Below are 22093 nucleotides of genomic sequence, written 5' to 3' on the forward strand. Positions count from 1 at the left end.
AATTGAATGAGCTTAAAAACTTAGATTCTCTCTTTCCACAAACCCACCACCTGGTAATGCACTTTTACATTTAGGAAAAAAACTTGTCATTCTTACAGTGAGGGAAAAAGTTACTGCTAAGACTGATTGGGAAAAGTTCACCCCTGCTCATTAGTGAATCCACACCACTCCTCTGCTGTTAGGGGAGGAACTTTCTGGTGTAAGCAATAAGAGTTAGATGAATTTTTGTGGAGTTGTCTGTACCGTCTCTCTCCTGGGCAGAATTTATTCCGTAACAGTGTCTGAATAGTCTGTCTGAGGAGAGAATTCAGCCGAGCAGTAGTTAACACTCTGCCTTGCCTTCCTTCATTTATACTCAAAACAAAGGGCTATGTTTAAGACATTCCTACTGCAAACTTCAAAAACTTTCAGTGGATTTCTCTGATAACCTTCCCCTTCACCACAATTTTAAGAAATGAAACACATCTGAAAACTCAGAACCTACTCCTTCGAAGTCCTGAGCACTATTACAGGTGATTCTTGTGACTGAGTATTTGGGACATGATCAGCATCTCAAAGCCCTAAAACTGCTTAAATAAAGGGCTAATAAGGTCAACAAATGGAAAAAATTAAAATAGTGAAAAAGCTAAAAAAGTGCCTATCTGCGTAACAGAATTAATATTAAAAATCTCACTTTCAAAAGGACTCATTTCCATTTTTTAAAACTCAGCAAGAGCTAACCCTAGCAAACTCCTAAGACAGCATCAGCCTTGCAGTGTTTGAGTTCCATAAAGTAAATGAACAACTCTGAGGTATCAACGAACTGCTTTAGCTGGCAGAACAGAACAGAAGATGAGAAAGAAGAAAGCATTGATATGCAAAATATGAGTTTTTAACTAGAAGTTGGGCTTGCAGACGCAGGAAACCATTTATTCTCCCTCAGCAGCTGGGTTATTTTACAGATACTGGGCCTCAAAAGTTATGGAACCTTTGACAATTATCTTGCAATGTCTTAAGAAAAGTGAATGAAGAGCAAAACAAGGTCAAGAGCAATCCTTTTTTAAGTCCATCTGTTAAAAATTCACTATCTACATGAGAAGAAGGCAGCATCTGTGAAAAGTAAATGCAGTATTTCATTGCTTTCTAAGTCTTGCTAGGAACCTATCAAAGACGGCAAGCACTTCTTGTTTAAACAAGCCTGAGTAAGAGGGAGAGGGAGGAAGAAGACTGTAAATAAAGAAATCCATATATAAATACAGACCACCCACCAAAATCTGCCATGGTTATCTGATTCTGAATGCTGTGATTAATGTATCACCTGATTTTGATTTTACCTGGTGAAGCTAGGCAAAGCAAGTAATGGATGTTCCTTTCTAACAACAAAGGATGTTATTTTAGTAGTTCCTAACTTATATACATATCATTTATATATATTGCTCTAGCATCAATAAATCCTCATTACAGGTCTCCGGCTGCCCTTTTTTTACACTTTTTCCATCTCTTACATATATATAAGGCGTTACTATGTGCAAGCAAAGACCAATTACAGATGCATGTGAGAAAAGATTGAGCAACTCAAACATTAATTTCTGGACACCCAAATGTTCCTACACATAGATTCCATATTAATCACTGCCTTAAAAAGGACTTTGATCATCATGTTTTTATTCTGAATAATATCAACATGTTCATACATGAATTATGTTGAAATCTCACTGGAAACTTTTTGTTTGTCATTTTGCTATGCAGACTTAGTTTTCTGAACTTTCAGTGATTCAGTCTACAGCGCGGCAGCAGGCAAAACGAAAGACTTTAGGAAAGGTATATTTAACTTATACTCAGATTACAGTAACAACTACAGCTGTTGTCCCCACATATGTTCCAAAGGCAACTTGTCATGTTCTGATGTGAAGAGTGAGAACAGAGAAAGGCTGAGCAAAATTTGATGAGATAAGAATTAATTTTGGTGGCTCCCACTCAACAGCTCAGCAGTGCAATTAGGACAAAATGGCTCATCTCTGTTGAGTACTTCTTATGAGACACATTTAGGCTGAAGTAACTTCTTTAAAGCACAGGTACTACAAAGCCTGACAAAACAAGCCTTCTCCTCTGATTCCTTGTGAAGATCTCCAGTATCCTGTCAGCTGCTTAAGGTACATGTTGAATGTTTGAAATTGGGCCACAGATTTAGGAGACATAAATAACTTCTTCCAAGAGAATAAGTGTTACACTTCCAAAAATATTTCACACATTGACACTGGTCTCTCCCATAAAATAAAACAATTCACTGTCACATCACCTGTAAGAAGAGATATCTAGGTTTTGGCAAATCAGCAGAGCTAAATACTGCTAATCATTCAGGACTAAGGATCTAGTTTTAGTTGCCGCAGTCATCTGCTAAACAATGCAGAAAACCACTAAGGCCTTTACTTTCTCTATTGTTCACTACCAAATTGCCTATTGAGAAGGAAATGGCAAACAAATTATTAGTGCTTATTACTAACATAACTGCAATCGCAGAGTTTACCATTTTACAGCTTAATGCAGGCATACTTAAATCTCTGAAAACAGCAATAATTGCCAGATGTATTAAGAAAAATTGCAGCCCTTGCTTCCTCTGGGTAGCCAAGGGCTCAAGGAGAATGAAAAATGACTGGAGAACCAGGCTACAGCAGAAGAAAAATAACTACTGCAAAAGTATAGTTTGCCTGCTCTGCACCAAGGTCAGACAGTGCTATAAATTGCTTGTGTCAGGGCAGAAACTCCCCAAGCTTTCTTCAAAGAGCCCTTGCTTTTAGAAGAAAGCTTTCTCCAGCATCCTTAATATTTCATATTCCTGAAGGTATATAATCATAAATACAAGAATACAAAGAGAGAAAGGGAGAGTGAGCGATACATGGTTCAGCACATAAAATTCACATTTTCTCTCAAAGCAGTTGGAACGTAAAATTCTTGAAGTTTTCTCCAAGGTTGCTAAAATTACACTGGGAGTAAGGCAGTACAAACTGCTGCAGTAGTAATTAATATGGCAAATGCATATTGGCTGCTGCCATTGCACTTTAGTTATAGTTTATAAGAGCAGCAAATTGGACAAACATGAATGAATGAAAGGATTAAATTGCTAGTGAGGAATGTTACAGTACACACTACAGTACAGTCTACTCCTCTTGACTTAAGAATGCAAATCGTCCTGGAGACTTGTTCTGCTTAGTAGCATACATCTTGTTTTTTGCACTGAACCCAGCTGTGATGGGGCATGGTATTCTTTCACCTGCTAACAGGATGCGAGAGACTCCAGGCATGAGAAGTGAGAGGAGCAGACAGCAGTTGTTATTACCCAGATCTATGGTAAACAGTGATCACACTGCAGCAGCACTGAACACAGACTTTAACACTACCACTAACAGGCATCATCACTGGCCTTTCATGATGGGACCGTGCATAAGAGCTAGCAAAATACCATACAAACTTACTTGGAGTGAAAATGCTCGTAAAGCAGGAATAGGGATTAAGGCAGCCATAAAGAAAGCAGTAACATTGCTGATAGATGTAAGGGCTACACTTGCTCCTGTTCGCTTCAAACATTCACCTGTTCTGTCCTGCAAAACAAATGACGTATCTTAAAAGTCAAGTGAATAAGGTGGTGTCCTGCAAATGAAGGGGTCATCCTACAGATGTAACACAGTAACAGTGAAAAATTACTACCATGAAATTCTGAATACAAATGTGCATTTGAAAGTATGTGAGAATAAACGATATACTAAGTATACTGTTGAGGAGAAAAGCAGATGATAAATGAAATGCTCATGGTTTTTTTCAATGGTAGAAAACATTATCAAAGCTGATTCTAGCTTCAGAACACTAAGTTACCAACATTATATCAAATACATCTGTAATAAAGTAGGATGTATTTTCTACCAGTGGAGTCACTTGGTGTTCTCATTTTTTTGACAATATAAGCATATATTAACAGCATAGAGGCATAACATAGCTAAACATCTTGAAGAAATATGTTACAAAACAAAAAAACAACCCGAAACCCAGGGACTGCACACAAAGAATGCAGATAAATCAAAATAAACACGTGACCCTTTCCCAACCCAGCAGGCTATTTTGAAGCATATGGAAGTTACAGTAGAGCAAGGTTGTAGTGCCTGCATGCCAAACCAGCTGGGAAGAGCACATGGAAGACACTGCTTGTACGAAACAGAAGGGGGAAATACACATTGCTTTTAAACGGTTTGCACTTCGGATATGAAACTCTGGACTGAGGGTGAAAAGGTCAATAAAGGGAAAGGATCATAAAAGTACACCACCTCAGATTTCGTAACATTAGTAAGTTATGCTTTGAAATGTTCATGGTCAATTACAAACATCAGAAAAGAAAAACAGAGACAATTATTCAGAATAACGCAAATTTAAAGCCATAACAAATAAGTAAAGGTAACAGTTGATACAAATAAAAAAATTGTTTTCTAAGCTGTCCTCCTTCTCTTTCTTTTCACCTTAATATTTTTGTGTTCTTCCATTAAAAGCTTTCTATCAGTTAATTGTCAGACTCGTATTTGAGTTTGTTCCTAAATTTACATCAACTTTCACCAAAATTTTGGGCAGAATTGGGATTATGTAAATTAGCCTTTATATATACAGCTATAAACTAAAATTTCAAGATGAAATAAATCTGAGACACTATCAAAAAAAAAGGAAGAAAAAAAGAATGTGACATTCCAAAACATTCTAGGATCACACATATTGCCGTAATTTCCTATTTTGACAGAAATAAGAATTTCCAGACCCTAGGAAAAGCTACTGAGAAAAAAAATGTTTTTTTTTAATCACTACTAATTAATTCTGGATACAGTTATCTTTTCCTATATGAAGCCTTCTGTTTTATCTTCCCCCAAATCCCTATTTTGTCATTACCTCGAATGGAATTCTCTTATTCTGCCCTGTTTCACTAAATGCATGTGCCAGAAGGAAAACATCATCTACACCAACTCCAAGAGCAAGAAAAGGCAAAACCTTGGGGGAGAAACAAAACAAACAAAAATCAAGAAGGTTGTTTTATGACCTGCCATGCAGCTAGCCATTAAATGGCTAATTAAAGCAACTTTTACATTACACTGTACACAAATCTAAGGGTAAAATGAAAATCAAAAGGATGGAATACAGCTATTAACTTTTTTTCTGTAATACTGCTGAGGAACTTGCAGTATACCATTTACAGGTAAAAAGTCTCACCAAAAGTAATTAAAGTTTTGGGTAGACAAAGAATATCTGATAATAATTCATGTTACATTCAGAATAGTTTCAGAATTTGAACATCCCACTACATTCAGATGCAAAGACAAAACCTGCAGCTCCTTATGTACAACTGGATGCCTCCACTTGTGTCAGGACACAGAAAAATCAAATAACCCAGGATCTAGTAATTAAACAAAGTACATGATACCTGCCTTTTTCCTTAATACCGTTTGGCAGCACGATCACTTAATTTCTCACAGCACAAGCTATGAGACAGGACAAAGGCACAAGTAAAGATAAAGAGCCAAAATACTTTTGCAGCTTTTTTCTCCTCAAAGATTCAGTTGTGTTCATTTACTAACAGAGTACTTATAATTTAACAGCAGACTTGTGTCTCCTAAATACCTGAGTTGTGGCAGCATTAAAGGAAATTCCAATCAATGAGCACAGGCCCAATCCTGCAGCCACGGAGAGTGCAACCAACAAGACTCCTGCCAGCCCCACGGCACCCTGAGACTTGGCACAGTCCCACCGCAGCATTGTTAAACAGGCGTAGGCAAGCTAAAGCAAGGGGGTGGGAGGGGAAGAGAGGGACAGAGTTGGGGGAAAAAAAGGCAAAATATTAAAATGGATCCTCTTCTAACAGCTATCTCTCCCCACTGAAAATACACATCCTTACAAACATTTGTAAATGGAATAGACACATCACAGATGTTACACAGAGGAACAAGTGACAAGCCTGAGGCAAAAGTTTACAAACGATAGTTTTTATTTTAAATATGCCTAAAATGTTCTGGACTACTGACTGGTAACAACAGAGCAGATATTTAAGCCCTGCTCTACTACCAGGGAAAATTAAATAAATGTATTGTATTACCATTAGTAAGTAGCCACTAGCTACTCTGATAACACTGACATCAGAAAATGACTTTAGGATGTCATCCAGGGTGGTCGTAGTAAAGGAGAGCACCTTCTGAGTAGAGTTTTGTGCAACACTTTGATGAACCACCTATGAAAAGAAAAATAAAACTTCGTACAACTAAAGAAAAATTCATTACCATCTTCTACAGCACACATCTGAAATCAACTACTTTTTCATTAATGTTCCTGCGAAAGCCCACACCCCACACAGAGATTACGTTGATAGTACACAAATGTGTTTGGTAATTACTTCTTGCAAGCTACTGATTATCAGACAAGAATCTGCATCCTTCAGGAAAAGCTACTGCATTCCCAGCCCATTCCAAACATTTTAACTTGAGTCCTCTTCCCATAGCTCCACCCTGGATTTGCTGCAGTACGCGTTTTGCCTGTAACCCAAGGCCGGCGATCTCTTTGGGGTGCTCCTCTTTCCCCCTGCCTGGCCATTTGCAGAGGTCAGAAGCAGCGCAGCAGAGGTCAGAGCCTGGGACACAGAGGCCAGGCACTGTCACACAGCCTCCCCACCCAGGCTGCCGGGGGAGAGCAGCCCATGGCTGGCTAATGTTTTCCAGACACCTTTAGAACAACCACGCCAACCAAACGCTGTTAAATTCCAGCTAGCTCTTTGGTTCCTTTTCAGCCCCGGCAAAGCAAAAATGTCCCAGACAGCAAGGAGCAAAACCCTCATGGCTTCTCGCATGTGAATAACCAAGCAGCTTCTTAACTGGGCTGGGGGTGGGGGTGGAATCAGCTTAAAAAGTCGGAGGCAATCACTCAGTTCTGGTGTAAGCATCTTCCTTGAAGAAATATGGTAAAAAGCCGTGACAGAAGGCAGTGGATCTTAGCAGGACTTTATAGTATGGTATCTAGGTTATTTTCAATTTTACCTCAACATACATCCTCTGCCAGGCTTCCAGAATTGCTGCTGCCTTATCCTCATTCCAGTTGATATGTGAAACATATTCATACCCCTTGAAGTGCTCGTACATTTGCTTAGGAGTCATTAACTGGAACATGGTTTGCAAAGCCTGGGCACTGTGACATGGAGAGAAGGGAGAGGAAGAAGAGGCATAAAATGAGCATTTCCAGGAAATTATTTTCATGGCATCAAGTCCCAGATGAGACCCTAACAGGAGCTAGCATCTTCATTTTATAGGACACATGCTTGTATTAAAATTGAACAGAGTATAATTATTCTGCTGTGTATCTGGTGCAGCTGTACTGGTCTATGCAGCGTTGAGGCTTAATCTGGTTTCACTGGTGAAGTTAATGAGAGTTTTGCCATTACTTTCAATAGGATCAGTTTCAGGAGCAAAGAATGTAACCCTACAAATAAGTTCTAAAGTTCATGACAGATAGACAGATTACTGTGAGGATGCCACAGGAACAGTTATTTCTACAAGATCTTGTAAATGCTGCTGGCAATTTGTCATTTGAAGACCTTGGTCTTTTTCATCTCTTGGAGAGAAATGCCAGATTAAACTCCTGATGCCTGACAAGCTGCAAGGAGCACACAATGGCAATAACTATCCATCCTGAACTTCCACAGTATGCAACTGTATCCAACAATTTTTAAAGCTTAAGGCATTATTTTATTTTTCACTAAAATACATTCTTTGGCTACTTGTTGAAAGACTTATCAATGTTTAATGTGAATATAAAAAAGGTCAATATTCGTATTAAAAGTTCTAGTAAAACTTCCCTGTATTAACTATGGAAGAATTGTGCTTCATTTAGTTTAGTATGGCCTACATTTTTTGGAACAGTTCTATTTCACAGGTCTTCTCCCCCACTGAAGTCCAGTGTTCCATGACTTCTTCAAGAAGTCTCAAACAAAGGGGTTTGTTTTATCACTCAAAACTGTATTCAAGATGTAGGGACATAAAAATAGACTTTTCTCTATATCGATACTGAACAAAAGGTTCAGTGAAGATTTTGGAATTCTAAGAGAAGTCAAATGAGTGAGCACATTATACAAATTATTTTTTTTCCCTCTTTCCTTTGATCATATTTCAAAACGGGATCAAAGTTATTCAGTGCTTTAAACACTGTTCAATGCTTTATACATACATTCTAAACAACAAAGTTGCCAGGAAAAAGCTTTCTTTCTGAGTGACATACACCATCATTCTGAGGTTAGAAGCAGGAAGCAATGATGCCTCCTTAAATTTAAACAACTGCCTAATCACTCTTTTAAATTCTGTTCTCTTGAGGCATGTCCTCCCAAACTGGGATTCATAATACACATTTTGCATGATCCTCCCCCTGTGCCCCAAAACCCAAACTCTAACAGAGAAAAACTTTGAAACTTTCTTTAAACATCAGTTTACCTGACAAGTTTACCAGAAGTGTTCTTGACTGTACCACCTATAATCAACTCCTCCTGCCAATGCATGTATTTTCTTGACAGTCCATAGCATCCACCACTCAAAACAAGGGCTACATCAAGAGGCTGGAAAGTTATAAAGAAGCAGTTAATCAGTTTCATAACTTTAGACAAACTCATACCCTAATTCAGCTCCCAGTGCACTAGAATAATGGATATTGAAGACAATCTAGGAGGGCTACAAAGAGAAATGTGTTCAACAAATCAAGTTGAACAAATCAGCCAGATACTTGTTGACCAGATGGCAATTTCTCCAAAGCCTGATGGGATTGATAAAGGGATATACAAAATTGGGGCCCATGACTTCAAATTCTTCACAAAAATCAACATAACTGGCACTAGTTAAAGGAAGGCTTTGCTGCATGGTGTGAGTGTATAGCGGCAGCTGTATTACAGCAGTGGCTATGTCTGTCTGAGGCATCAGGTTTGCTGAAATGCCACATCACTGCACTGCCACACCCAGCCAGTAGCTGACAACTGTACTCTCACTCTGAATACGCGGGGTTAAGCACTGCATCACAGAATGAAGGAAAGTTCATGGCTGCGGACTAACAGCATATAACAGGAACAGAAAAATGACATCACTCAAGAACATGAACTACATATAGCTTGGAAGAAAATGGTACCTTCTTCTCTCCCCTCTGACCTCCCCCCTACCCCTGCCTCCCTTGAAAAGATATGCACAAGGACAAGCAAACTTACTTTGGTGGAATTTTTATTGGGAGCTGTGATTGGGCAATCGGGATCAGCAGGATTCAGGCAAGGTCGATCCATATAACCATGACCAACCTCCGCTTTATTCAGCATTTCTTCCCAGCTCTCCACTTGGTAGTTTATTTTCTTTAACTCTTCCAAGAATTCTAAGGGGTCAAAGTTGATCCACTGCAAAGGAGGCTTCCCTCTGCAAGAGAAACCAGGAGAAAATGACACACACCCACAAAAGACAAAAGAAGTACCAAAACAAACGTACTTTTAAAATTTGTACTTGCACAAATAATTGAGTTATGTTATGTGACAAGTTAAACCTTTTCTGGTAAGATTGTTTCATAAAATGTAGGCACGTTTTAATTAGATTTGTTTATGTACTTTTCTTGCAGCCCAGTTGTAATTTTAACAAAAATACTCAGTTCTTACAAAGTTATTGTATAAAACGGAATATTCACAGGTTAAAAATACTTCCATTTACAAGCAAAGCAAAACAAATCATCAAGCACCTAAATACAAAAAAGCAGCCAACTGCTGCTTCAAAGAACTGTGGGGGGAGGGGAGAGGGAAAGAAGAGAGGGGGGCTGAGGAACGAAAGCCTTTCTCATAGTATCAGATTACTTCTTGCTAGTCTAATAATCATCTTGCAAATGTAATCAATCAATATAGCTGATCTTTGTTTATCTATAACAATACTGAGCTCCTTCAAATGTTCTGGCAGCTTGACTATCAACCATCAAGCTTTCCTGCTACCATGGCTGTCACCACTATCGCTGTCACGTCTCCCACCCCCCACTTCTGAATTTGTGATGTTGACAGACTAGAAAGGCTTTTGGCTGCCTTATTCTGTGGTTCAAACCACACTGTATCTGCTTAACCAGGCTTAAGTCATTATTCTGAATCTCCCAACCAGAAAACACAAACCCCCTTATTTCCCCATCTAAAACTGTACACTAAAGGTTAAGAGATGGCCATTGCAAATTGCTTTTACAGAGACATGCAAACCAGGACAGAAACAATAACTCAAATGCTAACTCTTGCATAATTAACAGAAAATGCCTGCACAGATTAACAATTAACTCTTTAAAGGATTCAGGGCATATAATATCACACTTGTAAACTGTGAGAAACCACCCATAAAAGATACTATATGGTTTCTTTAACAATCTCATAAGCAAAGGATTTGTTCTTTATTCCTTAGGTGGACTTGAGATTTAACCCAAGACATTTTCTTTGGAATAAAATTCTCAGCCAATCAGTGTTTTTGTATTTTATGAAGAAAAAACAAAGAAACAAACCAACCAACAAACCAACCAGAAACAAGTTTATTTGGGGGGGAGGAGGAGCATAAAATTCTTAAAGCTTGACTTCAGAACTTACATTTTATTTTGCATGCTAGCAGAACAGGAAAAATAACATAGTATTTAAATCAATGCCTACAAATCATCTCTTAGAAACAGGAAAATCTTTGTTCAATGAAAAAAAAATCCATGCATATTTTCTGTAGGGACACTACACTTAACCAGAATATGAATAAAAAATGGGAATGCAACTGAAAAATCATACACAGTTATACAATTAAAATCAGTCAGACCAGAAAGTTATAAAAACCATGCTTACAATAGGTAGGCAGTTCCTGACTGTAGCTTTGCTCCTTCCCAGAAGCAGTCCAAAGGAGTGATAATTAAGCAAGGATAAAGATATTCTATGATCTGCCAAAATCAGAAAGGGGAAAAACACAGTTATACTAGAATATAATCAAAGCAGCATGAGCTGAATCATGAGAACACGTAAATCTTATAACTAAATGCCTACTACATGTACCTGGTCCATGTAACCTGCTTCTGTGATGAGTTCTCCTGATTTATAACACAAATGTTCCAATTTCCACTGTCTGCAAGAAATATAAAGAACAATTTCTTTTTTCTTGCACAATTACTGAAATGTCATTTTTAAAATGTAGCAGACATTTAAAATTGCAACTCATATACACATATTGGCCTCCAGCAGCAAATCATTGAGAAAGGCAAATATTATTCAGCATAGATATACACCACCTCACAAAAAAAGCAAAGGCCTTTCTTTTTGTAGTTACAGACTAGACATTTGTTTCAGTTAGTCTCACAGTCTCTGTAAAACTCATTAAAAATAATGGTGATGCTTTTGGACATACAGGCTAGTCAACGCATGCTGAAGGGACAGAAATCCAGTGACTTAAGATATCACTCAGTGACACAAGTGAGAAGCTAGCTCCAGCTCAGAGGACTAGGATATTCCCAGCTGACCCACACAGGCAGGAGAAAAGAAACCATTAGGATTTCTGCCTTCCTTTTTCAGCTGTGTTACAGCTTCCACTGCCATGACTTCTAATGCCTTAGACGAGGCAGGAGCTGGGTAAAATAATTGGAGCCTCGGCATTAGTTCACTCAGTTGGATGGGCAGAAAAGATGTGCTGGAAGACAGGGGGCTTCATGCCTTGCAGGCAGTACCCCTGGGCACATCATCCTGTGAGTAGTAACCCTGGAGGAACCACTCTTCAGGGAGACATCTCACCAGCCCAAAGCTGGTACCTACCTTTATTATTTTTTTGTTGGACAGCACGCAACTCCCAACCTTCAGTATGTGCACATAGACACTGTGAAGGCCAACTCTGTTATGTCTGTTATATAAATAGCTATTATTCCACCCACTGCCATTTCTCACATCTCTGCATTTCCCTTTATATCCAAACTATTGGAAGGATAGTAACCTGTGCCACTGTTCACAGTCATTATGTACCTCACGACGGCGTCAACTAGTGAACTGAACTCTAATATGGAAAGATTTCCAATGTTAGTAATCCCGTCTATAAGGTCCTGTGTTTAAAAGCACAGACATCACTCCTTTACCAAGACAAATGCTGGATACTGTAGCACTGCTCATAGGGGTACACTCTCAGAATCTCTTCCAACACCACTTACCCCATCTTCTTTGTTAGAAGCCAACTTGTCACTGCTACCATGCTACAACGTCAAGCATCAGAAACCGGTGACATTCAAATCAAAACAGTCCTAAGGGAAAGGCTCTGAAGTGCTAACCATTTATAAATACAGGGAGGGAAGCATGCATCCACTTTTTAGCCCTTAGAGATGATCAGGAAAACTTTTGCTTTTCCCCTTACCTGTTGTACATATAGACATGTACTCTGCTGGCCTGAAGTGCGGAGTCAAGGTGCTGCCGGAGTGCTTCTGTTGTTAGTACATTAGCACCATCTTCCTGTGGAGTCTGGATCATGAGCTGGGGGTTAAACATGGCCTCTTCTCCAATCTTCTGCCGTGTGTAATTTAACTCCCGACTCACACGTCCACCAACTGATGGATAAATATCAACACCTTTGTGTTAGACAGTAACTGCTTATTCTGGGTTCACTTGATGAGCACTCTCTGGTCAGAAAAACTTGACCATGCGCATGGACTATTTTGTCTCAAACTGATCACAGTGTAACTCTGAAACTAATAACTACTTTATTTTAGTAACACTGCAGCAAAAACCATATTCCTCATTAAAATACCATTGCCTCTACTGCACTAAAACATCGATGCATAAACTGGAGCCTCAGTTTATTCTACACTGTAACCAAAATCCCATATGTAACAATTAAAGAAAGAAAGAAAAAAGAAAAACCTTTTCCTTGCAGACCAGACCAAACACTATGTTACAATTTCTCACACTTGCATAAACAGTCTGCACCAAGAACACATTTCAAGATAAATGGCTTTAATTTACACTCTTCTAAATAATTTGGCAAAGGCAGGAGAATGTTTCTCTTCCCTTAAAAAAAGGGAGAAGGGAAAGAGTGAGCGAGCATGAGTGCTCCTTTCAGCCTTAAATAAAAAAGAAAAAATACCAAGTTCACATAAAGAGATGCAGTTTTGAGTGTAGCAGAAAGGACTGTCTACAGCTAATTTATCCCAGTGGTCCAGTACCTGCATAACATGCTGTGATACAGATCATACATGTGCAACATCTGTTTTTAAACCCGCATGAGCTGAACGGTGTGCTCCATATTAAAATATGGTGGGGAAAAAAAAAAGAAAAAAGAAAAAGGTAGAGGGAAACTGCAAAGTCGACAGGCTCTAGAGGGAGCCATATTCAATTTGCCTTGCCAGAAAATATTACGTAAGAATGGAAAATTATCTTCCCTCTTACAAAAAAGCATTCAGCTAGAGTTCATATACTTTATATAACCTCCCCTGTAGTCTCTCTAGCAAACGGCATGTGGGAGGCGGGGTCAATTAATTCAGCCCATTAGCTGAATCAAGACCACATCCAGATGAGAAGGACAAGAATACCACCAACATGTTGTTTCCATCCCTTACAATTTATTACCTTTATTGCTCTGCTAAGTCCAACTTACAGACCTGGTCTAATTTGTTACATTTTTTTCGGTCTTAGTCAGCTTGGCACCAGTGATCTGAATTACTGCCAAAGTTTAGTTCTGCAACAGTGTGAACAGAAATTAGGCATGTACATCTATCTCTTCCTAGGCCATGTAACAGAAGACTGATCTGTAACCAGTTGGCAGTGTGGGAGATGACATTCCTAAGCCTGAACAGGGACACACTTTTTCAATCACTTGGGCCCTCAACCCACCCATAACCCCCCCTGGGGCTAAAAGGACCACCAGGCAAGAAGCTGGGCCCCTGCATGGATAAAGCTGTCAGAATGAGACCCTCTACAATTAAACCATACAGTCACACTGGCACGAAGCATTGCTTAATTTCTAGTTCAAGAATTCTTTGAAGAATTAAGTGTTTCCACAACACGCGCCATTTTTTCAGCCTGTCACATGTGGCATTACCTCCTTCATACCAAGTAACAGCCACCAGCTCACAGTAAGAAAAAAATAAAAATCAAAGTACAACCTCCTTACCTAGAGTTCCTTTATAACTTAACATCCCTCTTACTACAGTGAGAGAACTTACCATCATTGACACTGCATATGCATGGTAACCAAAAGCTATTGTTAATTTTTATCAAGAATTAAACCCTAAAAATACTTCCATTCATCAGGCTCATGTTCATGCTCATTGCCGTCTTTCCCCACCAACCAGTAGCCTATGATACGCTAACAGATTTTGCTTCATCCTACAGGAATGTGGGGTGGGGGTAAGGGAGCAGAGTTATCCTAATCTGTATGTCTTGGAACCAGAGCTTTCTTTTGCAGTCATTTACACTGCAAATACTTCCAAAGACAAATGTCTCTCTCCCTCTTTTGTGTCTCAATGCCAGCCGAGACAATAAAGCCCCAGTTTTATGAGGACTGTGGAGTTTACCATAAACTTCTAGTCCTGGTACTATATTCTCTCCCACCCACACTGTCCTTTTGAATTTAACCAGGACTTGAACCAACAAATCATACTTCATGCAAGACAAAGGGCGGCATTCCTATCTCTGCTGAAAGTGACCAACTGTTTACTATCAACAGACATGATTGCTTCCTAATCAACGTCCTGTCAAACCACATTAACTTCACTGAACAAGGCAGATTTAACTAATCAAAATTGCATCACACAAGTCAGTCATCAGAACAGAAGCTGGTTTTTTTCCCCTTTTAACATTAGAAACAGGAATAGCAAAACCACCCAAGAAGGCAGGCACACGTTCCAGAACCCAGCAGCAGATCTGCTCCGCATTCTTCTTAAGGCATTACACCATTTAATTTATTTCTTTGATGGGTCTGTTACGTACATTTCTTCAGCCAAATAGAGTAAAGATAACTCCACAGGCAAATGTAGATTTATACAACATTAACACTCAGGTACCAAGAAATTATAAATGTAGATTGCAGAGGAAAATTCTGACTGACAAAGTCAGATTATGTGAAAACATACAGACAGACCAGAAGCAAGTGGATACGTCAGTGGCCTTTCAATGTATCAGAAGTAATAAAAAGTGAAGGCAAAAAAAAAAAAAATTTAAAGTTTCTACCAGTTATGGCTTCATTTATTTTAATTGAAAGTTTGCAAAGATCACTGGAGGCTGCCATACCCAGAGATCTTAAGCCTCCTCCACAACCAGCACAATCAGCTGAATGTGCACTTTTTAAAAATCAAGCACTCTTGTCGCCTTCCCCTCCCAGACTATCCACAGCTGGTGCAAAAACCTAGGAGAGAAACCACTAAAAAATGTCACTGAAATGTACCTGAAGCCTCTGGCCTCGTTGTGCTGAGGATACGCAATACTATGCTCAAGACTTGCACACTCTGCAGAAAGTAATTCCTTACACTTGTAAGAAAAAAAAACCAGCCATGCATTACAGTCATCACAGGATTTCCACACTATAAGACAAATGATGTAATGGAAAATATGACCAATGAACAAAATGCTGGTGTTTTGCAGTTTTCCCTTATGGACTCTCTTTTCTTATATTTGGTGACAACAACATTTTACACTCAAAATGCTACTAACTTAAATTGTATGTATGGCATACTGTACCAATACAATTTTATTCCATATCAAAGACAGACAGAACTATTTCACTTTAATATGCCGGTGACAAAATGCACACATCACTCTCCTTTTCTGATACATCAAAAGCCACTTGATGGCATTGGAGTCCTTTATTACATAATTCCTTATGATTTAGTGCCAAGATAGCTGAGTTGGTGGCACAAATTCCCACAAGCCAAAATTCTGATTTAAATAACAGATTGGTACATTGTCTCATGGCTAGTGATAACACAATGCAGCAGTTTGTACACTGTCCTTCCAGCAGTGTCATCAGATTCTGGGTGTCTGCCTACTAGAAATGAGATACTATGCCATCTGTACAATTTAGCTAACAAATTAAAAAAAAGGGAAAAAAAAAATCACAACAAAGCAGTAATGCCAATGTCCTGGCACCACTTCTCACTTAATGTATCAGTTTCTAATTCTCAAGAATGTGTCTGAAGCACAGTGTTGAACATGAGACAGTTTTACTGACAGCATCTTTGTTGCCGAGTATTAGTTCTTGTTAAAAACCTGGTTTTTCCATAGAAGAGCAAAATGTCTTCTCCTCCCCCCCGCCCAACACCCACAGGCTTCCCTCTTAGCTCTCTGCCAGAACACGAGATCTGCCTTGAGCAAGTCAGCATCCCCTACCATGGAACACACTGCTGCTCCTCGTAACTTCCCCACTGACTTGAGCGGAAGCTGGTCAAGGTACTAAATTCTTTGCCCCTTCTGAAGGGACTGAAGAGAGCAGTAATTGTCAGTATGGACGCTGAGTTGCTGAGAACTGTGTAAGGACCACCGTGTCTCCCTCCCCCAAGAGCAATGAACAGCTGTCAGGTGGTAACAAGTTTTAGTCATCCTTAACTTGAGGCAGACCTGAACCCATGACCTATAGGTGAAAGGCTCTAGATCCCATTACCAAGCACTGGGGTCACAGTCCCAGTGTTTCAGTCATCACATATTAAAATGCTTTGGTGCATCTGAAGTGAGAAGCACCCAGAAAAACAAAACTGCTTGCCTCTACTGTACATTTGCACAACACTGATGCACCATAAGAGTGAAACCAAATTTGTTTTCATTGGCACAATTTCTGACAGTTCCTTCGACTGACTTGCTAACAACTTCGAAGTTACTGGGTCATTCAGCTCATGTGCTCATGTCACTGTCCTACCTACACCTTTCTCATGATTAGCATTCAAAATTTATGTGGCATTACATTAACATGCTTGTAAAGAACTCTGGAATCCACCACTTGGAACTGCAGTCCCTTCCACACTGAGTAGTCTCAGGAGTAAGTTTGACCTCTGCTACACTAAGAGATTGACCCTAAATCGAGCAATGAGTGATAGCCAAAAATCACTGCTTGTTAATTTACTGTCTGATTGCTCAAAAGGCATGAAATATTTATTTTTCAGAATATCTTACAATGTTCCATTTCAGGTTACTGGAACTGCGTCACACAGCCTGAGGTTTTGTTATTTTTTTCGGACATGAACACTAGCTCTATTAACCATTCAGTAGTTACCTTGTGCACAACTGTGCGACAAGTAGCTTAGTAGACAGCAAGCTCTCTCTAAAAGAGAAATTCCTGAGAGCCAAACAGTTGGGATGAAAATGTTTGCCTAGCAATGTGGAGGACAGACTTTGAGAAACCAAAGCCAAGACTTCCAGAAATACCTACTGGTTTTGGAGCCTAAGTTCTTCTGTGACAAGCTTGAGGAGCGTGAGCGGAGCAAAATTTTCTGGAGAACCTCCCTTCTGAAGACTATGGGCCTTAAGGTGTTTCCACCTAAGCACTTGCGGGGGGGAGCAGACACATTTCTGCTGTGTTTGAGCAACACCATCTTTTTCATTTTTTTCCAGGACTGTAAATGTGTAGCACTAAAGCAGTCTGGCCCAGACTTTTGACAGTGACAACTCAATGCAATAAAATCATACCTCTAATAATCACGCACACCTCACACAAAAAATGTTTTCATTTCATCCCTCCAAAAGATGTTGACCCTTTTTGATAAAGCAGATGTGTAGATTAGTACCCCTTACAATGCTTACCTTATAGTCTGAGCAATAACCAATGCAGGCAACCTCTGCAATTTGCAATACCTGTTATCACCACAGTGGGAACCAAAGAGAAACTGAAAACAGAAACCCTCCATGACTCAGTAACCATACAAAAACAATGACTGAGAATAATATCCCAATGTGTTCAACCTTTACCAGCCAACCCAAAAAGCAGCAGTGTGCAGAAAAAGAGAACAGCCCAGACTTGCAAGGAGACCTGACAGCCCCCAGCTAGGCGATGCCCTTTGCCCTCAGCAAGAGCCAGGGAAAGCTGCAGGCACCTTGCCTTCTCACCCTTCAGCACCCTTGTCCTGCCAGGATGGGAACCAGGAAGGGTCTTGGGTCTTCATACCTCTCTCCCTGGCATCCCACATAGCCTATCTCCCTCTACTCTGACTGCTGTTAAGGGCTTCCTTCTACTCCACTTCCTCACGTAGCCTCTCCTTGTGCTGTTCCCGTCCGCACCTCTATTACACACGTATACAGGTGTTACTCGAAAACTACAAAATGAAACTAGTTTCAGTTCATTATGATGGTATGCAGATAAGCCAGCCAGCCACAGCTCTGCCTCCCTGTCCTAACTGCATACCGGGATTAGAAGGGTTCACACCTGCCACATAGCAGAAGTCAGTACTTAATGACACCAATGACAATTTCCATTTTTACTGATAAAGGAGCACAGACCTCATGAGAACAAAACGTAGCATCCAAGCACCATTCACACAGGATCGAAACCTCCTATAAAGAAACTGAGATAAAGAGTTGAAGTTCTCTGGCAAATATGAGGGTTACCCTACCTCTTATTCGGCACAGAAAAATAACAGCCTTTTGATTTAAAGCTTCCTGTTGCTCTCTAGGGAGTTTTGTGTTCGCATTCTCTTGGATCTTTGAGCTTGTCGGTGCTGCTCTTTGTCACCAATAGAAAATAGTTTTTCTGCACACAGACAGTATTAGTTAGCATCCTGACAGAAGAGCAGGGAAGACAGCACTTTCCTCAGAATTATCATTCTCTAGACCTGACTGGCAGAGTACAGGGGTAGTACAAGAAATGGGACTAGCTGGCATGTCCACTTCTTTAAAGTTTTAAAATGCTGCCTACTTGTGGAGTCAGAACTGCTATTGGTTTACATGGTTGATCTCTATGAACTACTGACTGTAAGACATTATCATGTGTTTGATGTATCCAATATTCTAATCATGCTAAGGATGGCTCTCATAAGCCCATCAGGATTACCTTATAAAAAAGTTTTGGCTACCTGCAATGATTTTTTTCTGCTCATTTGTTTAACTATGCAAAATAAAGACTTCATGGTGAGTGACTGAAATTGAGCTACCAGAAAAAAAAAAATCCGCCGAGAAATGATGAGCTTACGAGAGCTAGAACACAGTGGTAAGCAATCAGCATCTTTAAAGAGATTACATGGTTGTTCAATGGCTGTGCAAGAGCTCCATGAAAAATTATCATCTTTATCATGTAATTAGACATGATCTGTGCCAGCACTGGACTACAGGCAGTCAGAAATTCCATGCTGTGTCTAGGTTTTCTCACATGGCATTTACTCTGCTGAATACACTTATCTGTACAGCTCACATGGAATAGCGACAGTTGTGTCTGCTCAGGTTAAGACAGCCTGCATCCTACCAGCTCCCTTCCTCCTACCATCTCCCTTCCCAACGTCCAGGTGGACACTCCACACTTCTCCCCCATTATAATGCCCAACAAAAGGACACCGTCTGTCTAGAATATCATCGCATCCCAATGTGAAGATTTAACTGACTTCAATCTCTCTTTAGCACCACTGACTGCCAGGAAAATCTAGAAGCAACGTGACCACCACAACCATTTCTTTTACACTGAGAATTAGATAACACCAGTTTCTTTAGTTTTCCTTAAAAAAAGAAAAACCAAAGATAAAAGACTGTGGCCTACAAATGCAAAAAAAGTTACAAAAACCCCCAACCAACAAAGCACTTCAAAAGGCTGCTTTTTATCTCCCAAGCCATCATATGATATGAGTTAAGTTACTCCTCACACATGCTGGGGATGACTCCAGTGCTGCTGTTACAAATTTCATTAATGCTGACACGATTACGAATAGCAAAAATAAGAACACACATCAAAGATGGCTTTTTATTCTGTCACAGTTTGACAAACTTTAGAGCTGTGACAAGGACACAAAGCTGCCTGCATACTCAGGAAGACAGCCCAACAACAGCTGCTTCTGCTTGTAGTGGGAAACCTTCCCTGCAATTTTAGGACTCAAAACCTTTGCTTTCTAAAAATCAAATAAAAACTGATTTTACATGTATGCATCTGTATTGCCCACAGGCAGAAGAATGTTATTACTGATTGGGTAAAACAGACAGACTGCTAAAAAAAAAATCAGACATTTTTTGATGGAATTCTTGCTTGGTGCCCCTCTGGACTGAGACACTGGAAAAGTGCAGTAAAAAAAAAAACCAAGCAAAATGAACAAATTGAACAGTATAAACTGACACTCCCGCCCCACGCAAGCAGCTTCAAAATGTACTGTAATATACAAAACTGGTACATGCAATTCAAACTTTCCAATTAAACATAAAACACAGTAGCTGCTTGCTTACTGAGCTGCGACACATGTCCTTGGTAACAGGATATGAGCTGTTCACCTCTGGGTCACTGGTTCTAATCCAGCCAGGAACAATAGTGACCACAAGTTGTTTACCATCTGACAGCTGTTTGCTAGCTTATGTGAAATGACTTGGTGGTCTCAGTCCATTTCCTAGTGGGCAGGTGTCCATATTATAGAAAACCACCGTCAGAATTGGCATCCTTGCTGACCATCCCAACAAAGAGACTGAGGAATGAATGGGCATGGACAGCGAACTATCCTTTCTTGCAAAGACATGGTCCCTTCAGGTCAGAGCTAAGCCACAGCTTTTGGTGAAGCCCCAACTATTGAATTTCTGGCTGAAGCAGCAAAGGAATAAAGGACGCTAGACTCTTGCTTTTTCTAGAAATCAAGGAGACGGCCTACAGTGATGATAGGCAGCTAATATAGACTACTGCAACTCTCCAACAGTTTATGGTCATGTAACAGTTTACACCCGCTGAGGAGCAAAGCTGAATTTTTAATTTTTGGTAATTTAAGAAAACATGGGAGCACACTTCCTAACAGGCCAAAGTCCTCAATTGTACCTGAAAGTGACTAAGTTTCCATGAGTTCTGCTGAGAACGGTATGTAAGGGGCTTCAAGGTCTAAACCTAAGGATTTCAAAACAGCTGAATATAATTGTTTTAAGTTACTTTAACTTGAATAAGAGCTTCTGCTGGGTAATATGTTAAAAACAATTTGCTGTGTTGTTCCACAGCAGTCAGCTTTCCTCTAGGCCCAACTTTTCATTTAACCTCTCAGTGCCCTTTCCTCAAATATGTAATTGTTTTCCTGTGTGGTTAAAAGCACCATTTTTAAGTCTTTTCATCTGTACTCCTGGGATAGCACAAATTCATCTGTACATGGAGTAGCACAAAAATTGAATGCAATTTTTTTAAAGGACCAGCAAACAGCAACGGAAAAACTCTTCATCCAGAACCTTTTAGGGGATACCGTTTCCTAAACAGTGCTTTTAGGAGATGGCAAAACTAGCGTATAGAAAAATGAAAGGAATGAACATGTTATGAAACAGGGTACAGTTTATTTCAAGTATTCTCTACCAGCTGCTTGCTGTACCATCTGTTGTTGCCTAAGCAGCTTCCTTCTGAATGGCTTTGCACTGAAGCAGAACTGCTCTCACTGTTGGACACAATCAGGTCAGGTCAGCACTCCCCCCAGCACCGAACCTGCTGCCTGTCAGGGCTCCCCCCACCTCGGTATTTCTTACTGGCCACCAGCTCCCAAGGCAGTGCTGCATCTGTCAGGAGGCCCATTTTTCATAGTTTGCTTGCTATTCACACTGAGCGGTAAAGAGGGCATTTTATTTTGTGCAGGATGCAATCAGAGATTCCCGTCAGATACTCCGAGAGCCTGACCATATGGCCAAGCCGACCCTGAAGCAGAAAGGGCTGGGAAAGGAAGCTGAACAAGTGAGCAAACACACCCCGCACCGCCACCTTTATTTTCTACTTCTGGTCACTCCGATCACGCAGGTAATCTCACCCGGCTAGCCAGCCCACCGGACCGCAGCAACGGCCCATTCTCCCTTTGAGCGAGCGGTTACCAGGAGCGCCGGAGGCCACACGCCCCAGCCTCAGCCCCAGCCTCAGGCCCAGCCTCAGCCCCAGCCCCAGCCGCCGGGGGTGCACCGCCAGACGGGAGGTTTCCCCAGAGCGGTGCCGTGAGC

At 40.3% G+C, this 22093-nt stretch overlaps 1 protein-coding gene across 1 annotated transcript in view; it reads right to left on the reverse strand.

The window, feature by feature from the left end:
* Positions 1–22093, reverse strand: part of PTCH1 (patched 1) — a 65575-nt gene that overhangs the window by 29795 nt on the left and 13687 nt on the right. The window contains exons 3-12 of the mRNA XM_010568673.1: positions 12396–12585; positions 11060–11129; positions 10856–10947; positions 9233–9431; positions 8475–8596; positions 7032–7179; positions 6101–6232; positions 5629–5784; positions 4903–5001; positions 3453–3578 (exon numbers count right to left, since the gene is read on the reverse strand). Coding sequence (XP_010566975.1) covers positions 3453–3578; positions 4903–5001; positions 5629–5784; positions 6101–6232; positions 7032–7179; positions 8475–8596; positions 9233–9431; positions 10856–10947; positions 11060–11129; positions 12396–12526 — 1275 coding nt within the window. The 5' untranslated portion in view covers positions 12527–12585. The remainder of the gene's footprint in view (positions 1–3452; positions 3579–4902; positions 5002–5628; positions 5785–6100; positions 6233–7031; positions 7180–8474; positions 8597–9232; positions 9432–10855; positions 10948–11059; positions 11130–12395; positions 12586–22093) is intronic.

This window comes from Haliaeetus leucocephalus, unplaced genomic scaffold (genome assembly GCF_000737465.1).
Source record: "Haliaeetus leucocephalus isolate CR32 unplaced genomic scaffold, Haliaeetus_leucocephalus-4.0 Scaffold251, whole genome shotgun sequence".
In the NCBI taxonomy this organism is placed as follows: Eukaryota; Metazoa; Chordata; class Aves; order Accipitriformes; family Accipitridae; genus Haliaeetus; species Haliaeetus leucocephalus.